The 13,008-nt window shown below is 32.1% G+C and overlaps 1 protein-coding gene across 2 annotated transcripts in view; it reads right to left on the bottom strand.

The window, feature by feature from the left end:
• The window catches only part of TLL1 (tolloid like 1), a 231,231-nt gene that overhangs the window by 108,607 nt on the left and 109,616 nt on the right, over positions 1–13,008 (bottom strand). For both annotated transcript variants that reach the window (XM_057729421.1, XM_057729420.1), the window contains exons 2-5: positions 10,158–10,268; positions 6,423–6,503; positions 4,754–4,906; positions 4,117–4,234 (exon numbers count right to left, since the gene is read on the bottom strand). In XM_057729421.1, coding sequence (XP_057585404.1) covers positions 4,117–4,234; positions 4,754–4,906; positions 6,423–6,503; positions 10,158–10,268 — 463 coding nt within the window. The remainder of the gene's footprint in view (positions 1–4,116; positions 4,235–4,753; positions 4,907–6,422; positions 6,504–10,157; positions 10,269–13,008) is intronic.

Raw genomic sequence — 13,008 nt, 5'->3', positions numbered from 1 at the left:
TAAAAAATAAATAAATAAATAAATACATAATTTTTTTTTTAAAGAGAGAATTCAATAGGAAAGGATGAATAAGTGACTACTGTCATAATCTGAATAATCAAACTGACCAAAGTTAAATACAATTAAAGCATATAAAGTCTAGAAAATAAGAAAATTAGTTAACTCTGCTTGTTTGTTTTTTTTTTAAATATATTTATTTTATTTATTTATTGGCTGCATTGGGTCTTTGTTGCTGCACATGGGCTTTCTCTAGTTGCTGCGAGTGGGGGCTACTCTTCATTGTGGTGCACAGGCTCCTCATTGTAGTGGCTTCTCTTGTGGAGCATGGGACCTAGGCACGTGGGCTTCAATAGTTGTGGTACATGGGCTCAGTAGTTGTGGCTCACAGGATCTAGAGCACAGGCTCAATAGTTGTGGCGCACGGGCTTAGTTGCTCCGTGGCATGTGGAATCTTCCCAGGGCAGGGCTCCAACCCGTGTCCCCTGCATTGTCAGACGGATTCTTTACCACTGCGCCACCTAGGAAGTCCTGCTTGTTTGTTTTTTTGGCAATAAAATCAAACAACTCCTATTATAAAATGGTCTCACATTTTGCTGATTATAATTAATAATCTTGTAAAACAAATAAATTCCACTGAAGCTAATAGATATTCATCAAAAAATTATTTAAAGCTCAGTTCAAACCTTTTGCCAATATAGAGGGTTAAAGCCTATGTCCACTGCAGATGAAGCCAAGATATCATATACCTAGAAACTTGTGAATATATATACATACAGCTATACATAAACATAATTAATGTACAATTATAACACAACTTAAAAATAGGAAATACATTAGAGCTAAATGGCAAAAAATTCTGATTTCCCTACTCTTTGCTTTTTAAAATTTTATTATTTTCCCACCTACCAAAGACCTGATATGGAATTAGATGCCCATTAAATACTTATTGAATAAAAGCTGACTGTAGCAAACTAAGATGGGAAATGTAATACTCTAAATGACATAGGCGATTCCACATTTAATAATTCCTCCCGTAAGTATGGAGATTATTTTTGCTTTTATTTTTTAAAATTGCAAGCACTACAAGTTGTCTGACATACTCGGTAAACTCAAAGTGATGACAGTGATAAGAAGTAATAAGACACATCTGCCTTCCAGATTAAAGCTAGAAACACAACTGATAAATGCTGCATCCATATCAACGCCACCACCTACAGGCTCTCTGTGTCCTATGGATATTTTCACCAGGTATTGCTAAATGCAAGACATTATATGCACAGCTCTTATAAGAAAAAGGACCCAATACTAAGCCCAATACAGGGCTGTGTTTGACTCAAAATATATTCTAGATGGCCTTCAGTATTTTATGCAATACCAACTGTCAATTCTTTAATAATTTAAATTGATTTCTATGAGGTATAAAGGCAGTATTACCATAGCAAAAAAGATGAAATAACCATTTCCTGAAATTGTGGCCAATAATGGTAATTTCAAATGAGATTTAGATTTAGTCACAAAATGATTAGAATGATTAAGCAGGCCAATGATCAAGTTTTATAAAAAATATCATCCTTCCTGTAACTGAAAAAATAGTACAGGACAAACTTTAACTGGAAAATGAACGCCGAAACAAATCACCAAAATGCAACATTACCACTAAAACAGTCACAAATAAACTCAATAGTCTAATTTCAGGAACATAACTACAGATTTAAGCATCTCGGGGAAAGGCATAACTTCAGTTTTTATACCTCTAAATTCATGAAGTACATGTTTTTCAAACTCCTTTGAATTCTTACATTCTTTTATCTTAGGCTTACACACAAGGTACTTTAGCTGACATGTAAGTGTCAGTACTTTCCTGATCACCCACTTATAAAGGAATGTGCTGGGTGTTGTGAGGGACACAGAGGTACACTCCTGCCCTCATCACTGATGAAGGCAGATATTTGAACCAACATGGACATGGAGCTATTATGGCTGTTGTAGAGCAAAGTCCCACGGTAGGTAGCTCAAAAATGGGTGAGCATGAAATACATGAAAGATTTCCACTGATAAAAAAGGAAAGTAAAGGCAATCAAACAACTAAAATGTCACAAAAACAAACATGAAGAAATGATAGGGAATGGGGAAAAACAGTTTAGCATGATAAAACCAGTGAAATGAAAAACTTTGAAAAGAGCCAAATTATTAAAAGAAAATGAGTATAAATATGAATTTGTTACAAACAGAAATTGAGCAATAAAATAATAAGCGATTGGTGCTTTGGATATATTTATTTTACAGAATAAAAAGGTGGGTAAATAAAAGATGCATTGATCTGAATACATTATAGATTTAGAAATGTAATCTGAGCTATATCCACTCCTCTTAGGTAACCAGAAGAAAGGAAGGACAGTCTAGATTTGGACTTTAAAATGTCCTTAATATTTAAAAATATTAAATACATATAAAGAATTAGGAGGGACTTCAAATGTAACCAAAACTTATTAAGAGTAAGTAATTAGAGTAATTTAGAAAAAAACATTTCTTAAATAAAAGTCATAGCTAAAAAATTTGGCACTATCTAAAATATATAGAGAAATAATAATACAGTATATTTTTTCTTAATGTCACTTAAATAGGGCCAAAATTAAAACTCATTACTTTTTAAGTTCTAGGAAAATATGGTAGAACAAAGCCAGATGACGTAATGCCCCCAAACCTAGTGAAACAGATACTGCCCCCACCCCAAAAATATGTGTCATTAGGGCAAGAACTATTTCCTCCAAAGGAATTAAGCATTTATTTTTACTTCCCTATATGAACTATAATAGAGGGCATTCAAATAGCTATAGCTTATTAGAGATAATTCCTCTTTATAGAAGAATTTCAGCTAATAAAAGTAGAAGGAATAAAAGAAAAGAGCAACATGAGAAAATGACTATTTTGCAATGATGGGAACTTACAATTGAGGGACCTGGCTGTCACCACTTGAATCCACTGATCAATCATAGCATCACTAAAGTGGTAGGTCCAGGCACATGTGCCTCTTGAGGTGATGCAGTGTAAAGTAGACAGCACACCCTATCCAGTATTCTTAGCAAACAAACAAACAAAAATGGAAAAATTTAAATATTCAAATATTTAAATATAAGTTCCAATTAACTGGAAATATAGGGAAAAAAGTTTGAAAGTTTTCACAATGAAAAGTCTTTAAAAGAATATAGCATTGCTTGGAGAGCTGCTATTACTGTAACTTGGCTAGATTATGGGATCTGTGGAGAGATGTGGTGGCAGAAGAAGCAGCAGATGGAAGTTGTAGTAAGTTCATGGCATTCCTTTAATGTTATATCCAAGAATCTAGATTTTATTCTCAGGCTAGCATTTCTCAAAATGTGTTCTGGGATATTGATACACATTCTTCACTATTAAACACGTGAGGAGGGTGTTCCTTTTTTTAAATAAGTTTAGGAAACACCTTATTCTATATTTCTTTCAATTGGTTGAATATTAGTAAGGTTTAGCATGCTACTTGTAGAAATACCTATTGAAATTTAACAGCATTTTCACAACTTACGGAACAGTTATTTCAAAGATAGTATTGTTATCCTGTTCGAAGCAAATCTAGAAAACAGCACTGTAGGAGGAAACACGGAGGAATCTCAAAAAATCTGGTACTTTGTTCTGATGAGTATTTTTTGAAGTTAATTCTAGTGGCAATGAACCAGTGAGGCAAGACGGGAGCGCAGTTGGAATAGAGCAGGTGTGAGAGGACAAAGATATGAATGAATCAGGGGACTGACATGGAATAAAAGCAGAAACCAAAAGACATAGTGGATATCGATAGAAGCACATGGCTTCTGCTGATATCACTAAAAAACCAATCACTAAAAACGAAACTGACGTTTCTAACGCAGGTTAGTGGGACGCTGGCAATGCCACCGTATAGTCAGAACAGAAGGAAGGGCAGCCGCGGTGGTGGAGGATGCGCAGGGGTCTGTGATCAAAGAACACATTTATTTAAAATAGAATATTCTCCTATGTAAAATTCATGCTTTCTCATTGGCAAAATACTAAGCAAAAATTAAAAAGTGAATCTTTTTTTTCCTTTCTAAATTCCCTGGTTCTACTTACCCACAAGGCCTATACGTGAACACAATGTAGCTCTCTTCATCCCCTCTTTCAATGAAAGTCACGCACGTGTGCTTTTCCCAGTGCCTCATGGCCTGCTTGAACATGGCTCTCTGGCTGCCTGGAAAAATGGCGTGGCATTAATAAAACAGTGCCTGACCCAGAGAGAAATCTGTGTACGGCTCCTCCATCCTAAATCGACCTGCACAGATCAGACGCCACCACTACCATCAGCCAGAGAATCCTAGCCCCCAGCACCACAGTGAGCCGGCACTGCGAGAGGACACTGCCTTCACCATCAGTAGGCTCTAGCTTACTGTCTGCAAGTATGTGTGTACAAGGCTTCATGAACAAGACATACATTCTTCTGGTCAGCTGAAAAGAAATCAGCTTTCAGATTTAATGAGCACATTTGAAACTCAGTTTAAAAACCAGAATAGTTCTTTAGATTCTTAGAACTCAAGACTAAATATATTTTTAAATTTCAAGACGCCCTAACCAACAACTCAAGTGAATGGAATATTTCTCATGTTTGATTTAATACTATGTTTTAAATGTTAGTATTCTATTAAAAAATACACTTAATCTATATGATAATTACCATTTCTTTATCAAAATAGACCGTCTGGGAATATCTTACCAGTGAAGTTGCCTCCTATAACATAAGGAATAACACCTCCAGGCCATACTCTTTCAGTTCTTGATGTAGCAGCTCTGGGAACTCGATTTTTCTCATTTTGCCCTGAGAATTTTAGAGGTACTTTTCCCTTAACTGTGTTGTTTTGCTCCAAGCCTGCAGTGACATTTAAAACATTCTGTGAAACAGAAGTCCTCAGTCAGAGAATCATTTACCTCTTAAAGGACAAGTTAAAATGTCTTATTTACATATTTATATAAATATGCCTGCAGTCAAAATTCATTAAAGAAAAACTTCATTTATATTACATACTTGAAAAAAGTATTAAAATATTTAAGCAGTTCATGTCAAAATACTATTTTCTAATGCTCTATGAGCAGATTTTGATGAATTTCCGTACAACTACCTACAGTGGACAGAAGTCAGATAGACTTAGTAAGCCACAGAAAAATTCTTTTATGTTTTCTAGTTTACTAGATCACTAAGAAATTCACCACTAGAATCAAAAAGACATTGTTTAAAAAGTCCTATGATGTTCAAAACCTTTCTTACTCCTGCTAAATCCTTAATCCTTTAAATCAGAATTGATATTCTGTAGCACAGCTTTAAATTGTGAATATTACACTACAGAGATAGTAAGTGAATTAAGGATAAGACAGATATGGTTTCAGATTCTTGGACAATGAGCTATCTCTATTCTAATTTCCTTGGGATTCATATCCAGAAATCAGGATGATTTAGAGAGCAGTACACAAGGTGAACAGGTCAACATAAAATGCAGTGGACTGTAGAGCAGCTTTCAGATGAACAGTCACTAACTTTTCTTGGTGGCCTTTCATACATTTTTTGCTAGTTTTATTTTTCATACATTTTCATCGTTATTTTTCCATTTTTATATATCATCGTTGATATAAATAGTTTACCACTTTCATACGCTTGAGACACAATGAATACTGAATATATGCCCCTATGCCTGTGTCCCTAAATGTCTAACTTTTTAACATCCTGAAGTAAAGTATCTTTGCTTTGGAAAATTAATCCTTGAAAGTAGGCACTTTTAAATATTTAATTAGTATCAATCAATTGAAGAGATGTTAGGGTATGAACTTTGAACAGAAGACTTGAAAAAGAAACTCTAAAATCTACAAATAGTGATTCATAAATTCAATACTTTAAATATTAACTAATCATTAAGCCAGGAGGCAGTTTCTCTGAATGTTTTCCTATGTATATATTTGGAAGGGTCAAAATATTTTCAATTATTTTTTAATCTAATTAATCAGTTTGTCAATTTACTTTAAGTGGTTTTTATTTCAAAACAAACAGCCATGACATTTTTTCACTTGACTAAAATTGATGTAGCCCCACGCTTGATAAAAACACCTTAGTGTGATACCAATTTACTGGAAATAAATATCAACAATTAAATAAACACCTAAAACAATTTTTTATTAAGGAGAAGCTGAAAATAAGTTAAAATATTTCAAATGTCCCTAATTAAGTTCTAAAAAATTTACATTGGATATCAAGTAACAAAATAAAAATGGATAAAGGGCTCTTTCTCAGCATATATCCTTTCCATACTTTGCATCTTAACAGCAAACTGAACTGCTATGAGTATAATATTATTGTACATCAAGTCAAGTGTCTGCAACTTTAAACATTGATATACCAGAGCCAATTCTTCTTATCCTGTCTATAAGTTGGTAGAGGGCCCCTCGTTTCTTTGACATACCATGGTCTCCAAATCCACCTTAAAGAGTAAAAGAAAATATTTAAGTTAAACTCACTGTAAATTAAAGTTCTTGTAAATAAGCAATAGTAATAGGCTACATTGATTTCTCTTTGGACATCTCTTTCTATGTGGTCATACAATATTAGAGTAATGAATAACCACAAATCTTGGAAGAGGGTAAATATTCTACAACAACAAATTTTAGTAACTATAAGGGGGCAGGAAAAATTCAGAGAGCAATTCTAAATGTCTTTATTTGGACATCATGGCAATTGACTTATCTATTGATAATTTGAAACATTTTTCTTCTCTGTGACCTTGACATCACATAGTATTATATAGGATGACAGCAAGTTGTTCTGCTTTGTTGAGTGCATTCCAACTATTTTCCCAATGCAAACTAAATGCTTTTGGATGGCAAATCAGCAAATGGAAATAAAAACATTAGAAGAGCATGAGGTATGTAAATTATTTCTCAATGTAACTAGGAAAAAAAGAAAAAGAGCAAGTGTATACTGCAAATTTTGCTACAAAGCTTGGATCACTTTTGAGATACTTCAAATAGCATATGATGTTTTATAATGTATTCAAATAAATTTTGAAAATTAGTTTCTAAAATTTATAAAAATTTATCCATAACAAATTAAAAAAGAAAGTTACAAGGTGAGAATCCAAAAGGATGTCCAGCTGCAAAATATATTGTTAGGCAATTTGAAAAATTTATAAAAAAGATATAAAGAATTTTATAGCTCTACATGTAGAGGAGAGCATGGGGATAAGGAAATATGTCTTCTTGCAATCTTAAGAACAAAGTCATAATCAGAAAGCAGATCATTTGGCGAAAATCTACTGCTTCTGATTCTCATTCCAGGGCTTGAACAAAATGCTCTCCCAATTTTATCTCCTGTTTTGCCTTCTCCTAGAACTTTTGATAGACAAATACAAAGAGGTATCATTGGGCAAACAAGTAATATGATCACTAATGGTATCAGAACAAGTGGTTCAGGAGCCTGTGGGCTAAGCCAATGACAGAGGACCAGAAATTCATGCAAACAACAGACTGTTATTGCAGTTTGAACTATTTCCTTCCTAAATCTTTTCCCCTTTGAAATTAATACTGAAACTTAATTACTGAGATTGAAACTAATAAAAAAAAATAAAAATTATTAACATATAAGCCTCTTGTAGGAAATAGCAATTAAGTCCTTATAAGGCGAACAAGTTAGAGTGCTTGTTCACTAATAATCTGCTTAATTATTTGAATTACATGGTCACATTTTTGCTGTGCCCCTTGAGAAAAAATTTTGAAATTTTTTCATTGAACATTTTAGAAAGGTGAGGTAATACTTAAATGTATTCATTCCTAAGCAGTTACAACAAACATTTTTAAAGGATGGTAAAAATGTACTTGAAATGACCATTGCATAACAATTATATTGCATATTAGATAGGCCTAAAACACATATAAATAGGTATAGAAGAACACTAATTATAAGGAAAGAAGAAATATCTTAGTTAATATTGAGGTAATTATAAGCATAAGATTAATTATAGACCAGGAAAAAACATTTCAAGACTTACCAAAGTCAATAATGTTTTTAACATTTTAGTAATTTTGAATAATTTTTATAGCAATATAAATAAAATTCTGAGTAGATAGTTCATTGAAATAGAAAAAAGAAAAATCATGTGTTTATTTCTCCTATAATCTAAAAATTCTAAAATAAAAATATACAAATCAAGTAAACATTTATGAGAAAGACAATGCATTTTGAAATAAGAAAATAAGAAATATAGTCAATTCAGAACAAACTAACAAGAAAGGGAAAAGATAAAGTAAGAAAAAACTAAAATATAGAATTCTTTTACAATGTTTGAAATTCAACTGAATAGTGCAAATTACTTTGAAATGTGTACCTTTCTCATATATTTAGAATGGTTTTTATGATTGACAGCATAATTCTGTTTTATGCTATTTATCTAAATAATGATATTTTACTTCCAAATGTTACTATTTCAGAGCTTAAGTATAAATGAAGTTATGAAATTATATAGTATTAAAATTTTCTAAATCACAGAAAATGAATGCCCCCCGTATAAAGAGAGCACAATGGGTTAAATAAATGACCTGACTAAAGCTTGAAAAAAATTTTAATAAAAACTGAGAATGTAATGTGATAAATTTAAGATTTTGCTGGTTGTATCATTGCTCTCTCGTTCCAAATCCATTGTCTCCATGACAGTGTTACGTGTGTGACAGTCGTTGCAGAGTCTGTCAGTAAACATTCCTATAGGAATGCTTGCACTCCAAAGCAATTTCTCTCATATGTTTGGTGTACGTTTCCGAAAAGACTCACCATATATAATAAAGGCTAGAGCATATTATTTTTAAATACTGTATTATTTTAAATAAATTCCTTAAATTCTATTACCTTACATAAATTTCTTATATGTAATAAGAATATTTTGATTATGTACCATAAAGTCTTTATTCTTAAAAGGCATGCTAACCTACTTAATACTGAAAAGTTGTGTTAACTGCCGACAGGCAATTAACTTTAAAATATATATTTATGCATGTATGCAATGCACACACACGTACACAGGGCAAATGCGGTGAACTGAACAAATGTTGAATCTTCCAGGTATATGGGTGTTGCTGGCATTATCCCATCAACTTTTCCAGATCTTTGAAATTTGACATAATAAAAACTTGTGAAAAAGTTGCAAAGAGAGTTGTTAATTCACAGTAAAAAGTCTTAAGACTAAAATATATTTGTCTGCTAGATACCACAAAGGAACTATACATTTTATTTTCCATAGAATACAAGAAGAAAATAAAAATACATTGGGCAGGAAGAGAGATCCAATGAAATAAAAAAGCATGACACTGAATAAATATTTTAGCTATAACTACAAAAAGTAATTTTGCATTTTTAACCTCGCAAATTTTCTCCAAAATAAAACACAGAATAAAAATTGTATTGAGATAATATAAAATAACTTTTAAATTTCAATAAAAATATTTTAAAGTGAAAACCCAAATATTGTTTTAAATATTACATATTATGCTCATGTAGGCATAATTCAAATATATTCAAACAGTTAAAAATGAAATTATCTTCCAGGTTTTCATAAAAATTATAGAAATACATATATAAATTTTTCTAAATAAGTTTATGTATAATTACTCTAAGAATAATTTACTTTTTGCATCTCAACATCTAAATGGGAGGCAATTGAATATGATGTTCAAGACTATAAAATTTAACCTTCCTCAGAACTGAATTTTGGTCCTGACTCAAGTCATTTCCTGGCTATGTGACAATAAGAAAACTATATAACCTTGTAAATCTCCATTTTCTCACTTGTAAATCACAATAATATTAGCAGCTACCTTCATGAGGTCCTTATGAGGATTCAAAGAGTTAATACCTGCAAAGTACTTAAGCCAGGCCTGGTACACCGTAAACACTACAACATCCTTGTTAAATACATTAATTAATAAAATTAAAACTATGAGTAAAACTTAAATTTATAAATAGGCTCATTTGTATCAAGGAAGTCAAAGTTGATCACCAGAACATTAAAAATGATCCAAAGAGTATTTTCACATTTCAAGAGTATATTTTCTTTAAATTAATGCAAACTGAATCAAATAATCAACCATACCTGTGGTGTGTCCAAATTTTCCAAAGAGGTCCTGTGTAAGGTCAATTGTCCTATCAATTTGAAAGATATTTAAGTCTTCATCATCTAAGGCAATGTCACCCCAAAACACAGCTAAAAAAAGAAAATTTCAATTAAAATATAAATTATTTAAGAGCAAAAATCAATGCAAGCCAAGCTAATTAGAAAAATATTGCTAAAACATGTGGAAATGTGGTCCCTATAGATATAGAGATATTTCAGAAAGTAAGTGTAACTTAACATACTGGACCTGTTGGCCTAACTGGACCTGTTACAGTGTAACATGAGCCACCTGTGAAAGGACATAACCCACTGTTTTTACTTTGATGTTTGAGGAGAGAGGGAGAAAGTCATTTCTTTGAATGAAATGGCCCCAGACTTATGGTCAGGGGGAGTAGTTCTATGGGAAAAGAATTCAGAAATCATGGCTAATTTGCAAATAAGTGAAAATCTGATAAGAATGCCTGCATTTACAGTGGATACTTGAAATCAGCAGGTCTTCACTGACTGGTAGAAGAGGTAGTAGCAACTAAACCATGTGCTATGATAACTTTATAAAGTGAGACACAATTGAGACAAAAGAATATTGTGCTGTTATAGCAACTCACTCATCACATTTTTATACAGTCATAATGCACTTTCTCTAAAGATGGCATTGCCTCTGAGTCTCTACAAAATGTATAAATTAAGTCAACATTTATTTAGGCAATGACTAGGTGCTGGCCTTTCATCATTAATGGCAAATAAGATATTGTCCATATTTTCAGGAGCTTCAAAATCATTACCCTGATCCTGGAAACACTCTAATTTTTATACCCAGCAGTTTATGCTACTTAATAAAGCAAAGCTCTATAAACCATTGTGAATGTATTTAAAACCAGTAAGTGAATTCTCTTTTAAGGTCAGAAATATACATTTGCATAACAAAAATAGCCTCTTTGTTTGAGTCCAAGTAGATTAATCAATCCCTTCGTACTATCAAATGTCAAAATATAACTTTAGGAAACATAGAAAATTTAAGAGAGAGAATAAATAATGAAACAGTAAAACACTGACAAATGCCTTGGAAATTCTGGGATATTTGTTTCTTGATACAGGTTTACAAATTTTCTTTTTAAAATTTTTCTTCAGATTTTTCTTCTGCAAAACCGAAAAGGAGAGGAAGAACTTACATTTAGAAATTTAGAGAGAATCCTACTCAATATTTTGTAATAACCTATAAGGGAAAAGAATCTGAAAAAAAAATATATATATATGGAACTGAATCATCATGCTGTACACCTGAAAGTAACACAACATTGTAAATCAACTATATTTCAATTTTAAAAATTGAAAAAAAAATTATAAAATGACAGAATTCATCCTTTTCAAATCATTTTTACTAAATTCAAACCTTAATATATATGAATTTTAGCTATAAAAACTAATTAATAAAATTAGTTAATTCATAAAATTAAATTTCAGTCCTGAGAGCAACACAATGCTTCAGGCTTTGATCAAAGGTTTATTATATAAAATTGTATACTTAGTTTAGTTTGCTTATACAAAACTGACATGAGTCTGTAGAAGAGTTAATAGTGCTGGCTAAGAAGTTGGTCTTAATGCCTGGAACTAAGCCCAGATTCTAATCAGCTTCTTATGCACGCAGCAGAAACCGCCACATCCCCACCACCCCTAAAGCCAGACATCCTAACAAATAGATGGCCTACCTAAATAAAATATATAAAGACTTGTTCATTTTCACAAATAAATTTTGCACTCTTTGGATTTTTTTCAAGGTTTTTAACTATTCTACGGGAAATACAAGTCTGCTAGTTATTTAAATCTCCCATCACATGTATTTACTATGCATACAGTTGTGGGCACTAACTGGCAGCGACACTCAGTTGGCCTCTTTGTTCCCTAGTGCTGGGGGACAATTAGAGACACTAAAAAAGTGCTTCTCTAACATCTACTTGCCCAGGAATCACAGCTCATCTGGTTACAATGCAGGCTTTGACTTAGTAGGTCCGGGGAAGGGTATCAAATCTACATTTTTAACAAGCTCCCATTACTACAAATCATTATCATTGTCATTATCTTTATTCATCTCATTTTTCTTCCCCAAGAATAAATTTTACTCCTCTCTGAATCAGCTGGTTGACTTGAAAGCTTAAGCATTCAACCAAATGAAATGTATTTTGTCTGTACTACATTTATATAATAAAAGTAGTAGTAAAATAAAACTCAAATGTGTTTTAGATTTTTATTTTCTTGTACTGACTTTTCATATGCAATAGGATTCATGTCTTCATGGATTATACCAAACAAAGATCAGAAGTCCAAGTTGATATACCACTACACAGAGGAAAAAAACGTTACTTCTAGGAGAAGAGGCATAAAACCAGATGATTCTCAAAAGGAGACAAAACTGCTCTGAAACACATAAGCCCATTTTTTATTTATTGTTACTTTTTTCTGAACTAATAGCTTCAGCAGCTTTGCAGTTCTGAATACGCCATAAATTGTACCAGGAGCAATAGTGAGTGACAAAACCAATTCTTTTATGTGTAGACTTGATATACTGTAGGCCATACATACCTTTAAATCTTGATGTTATCAACCACAACAAAAAATGGACATCTTAGAATTTTCAACCTATCACATGGTTTAAAATGCACAATTTCTTTTTCTGCACACATTTGAAGTTTCCCTTAATTCATCTTCTACTTTAGTCTGTGTCTTATTTCAGCACGTTAAATATTTACTTATTCATTGGCACAGCAAACTGGACAATGACAATTTATATTAATATGGATTTAGAATTTGCATTGTAATCCAACATATATTTTTT

This window comes from Hippopotamus amphibius, chromosome 3, assembly GCF_030028045.1.
Source record: "Hippopotamus amphibius kiboko isolate mHipAmp2 chromosome 3, mHipAmp2.hap2, whole genome shotgun sequence".
Lineage (NCBI taxonomy): Eukaryota > Metazoa > Chordata > Mammalia > Artiodactyla > Hippopotamidae > Hippopotamus > Hippopotamus amphibius.
This window is presented reverse-complemented; position numbering and strand designations above follow the sequence as displayed.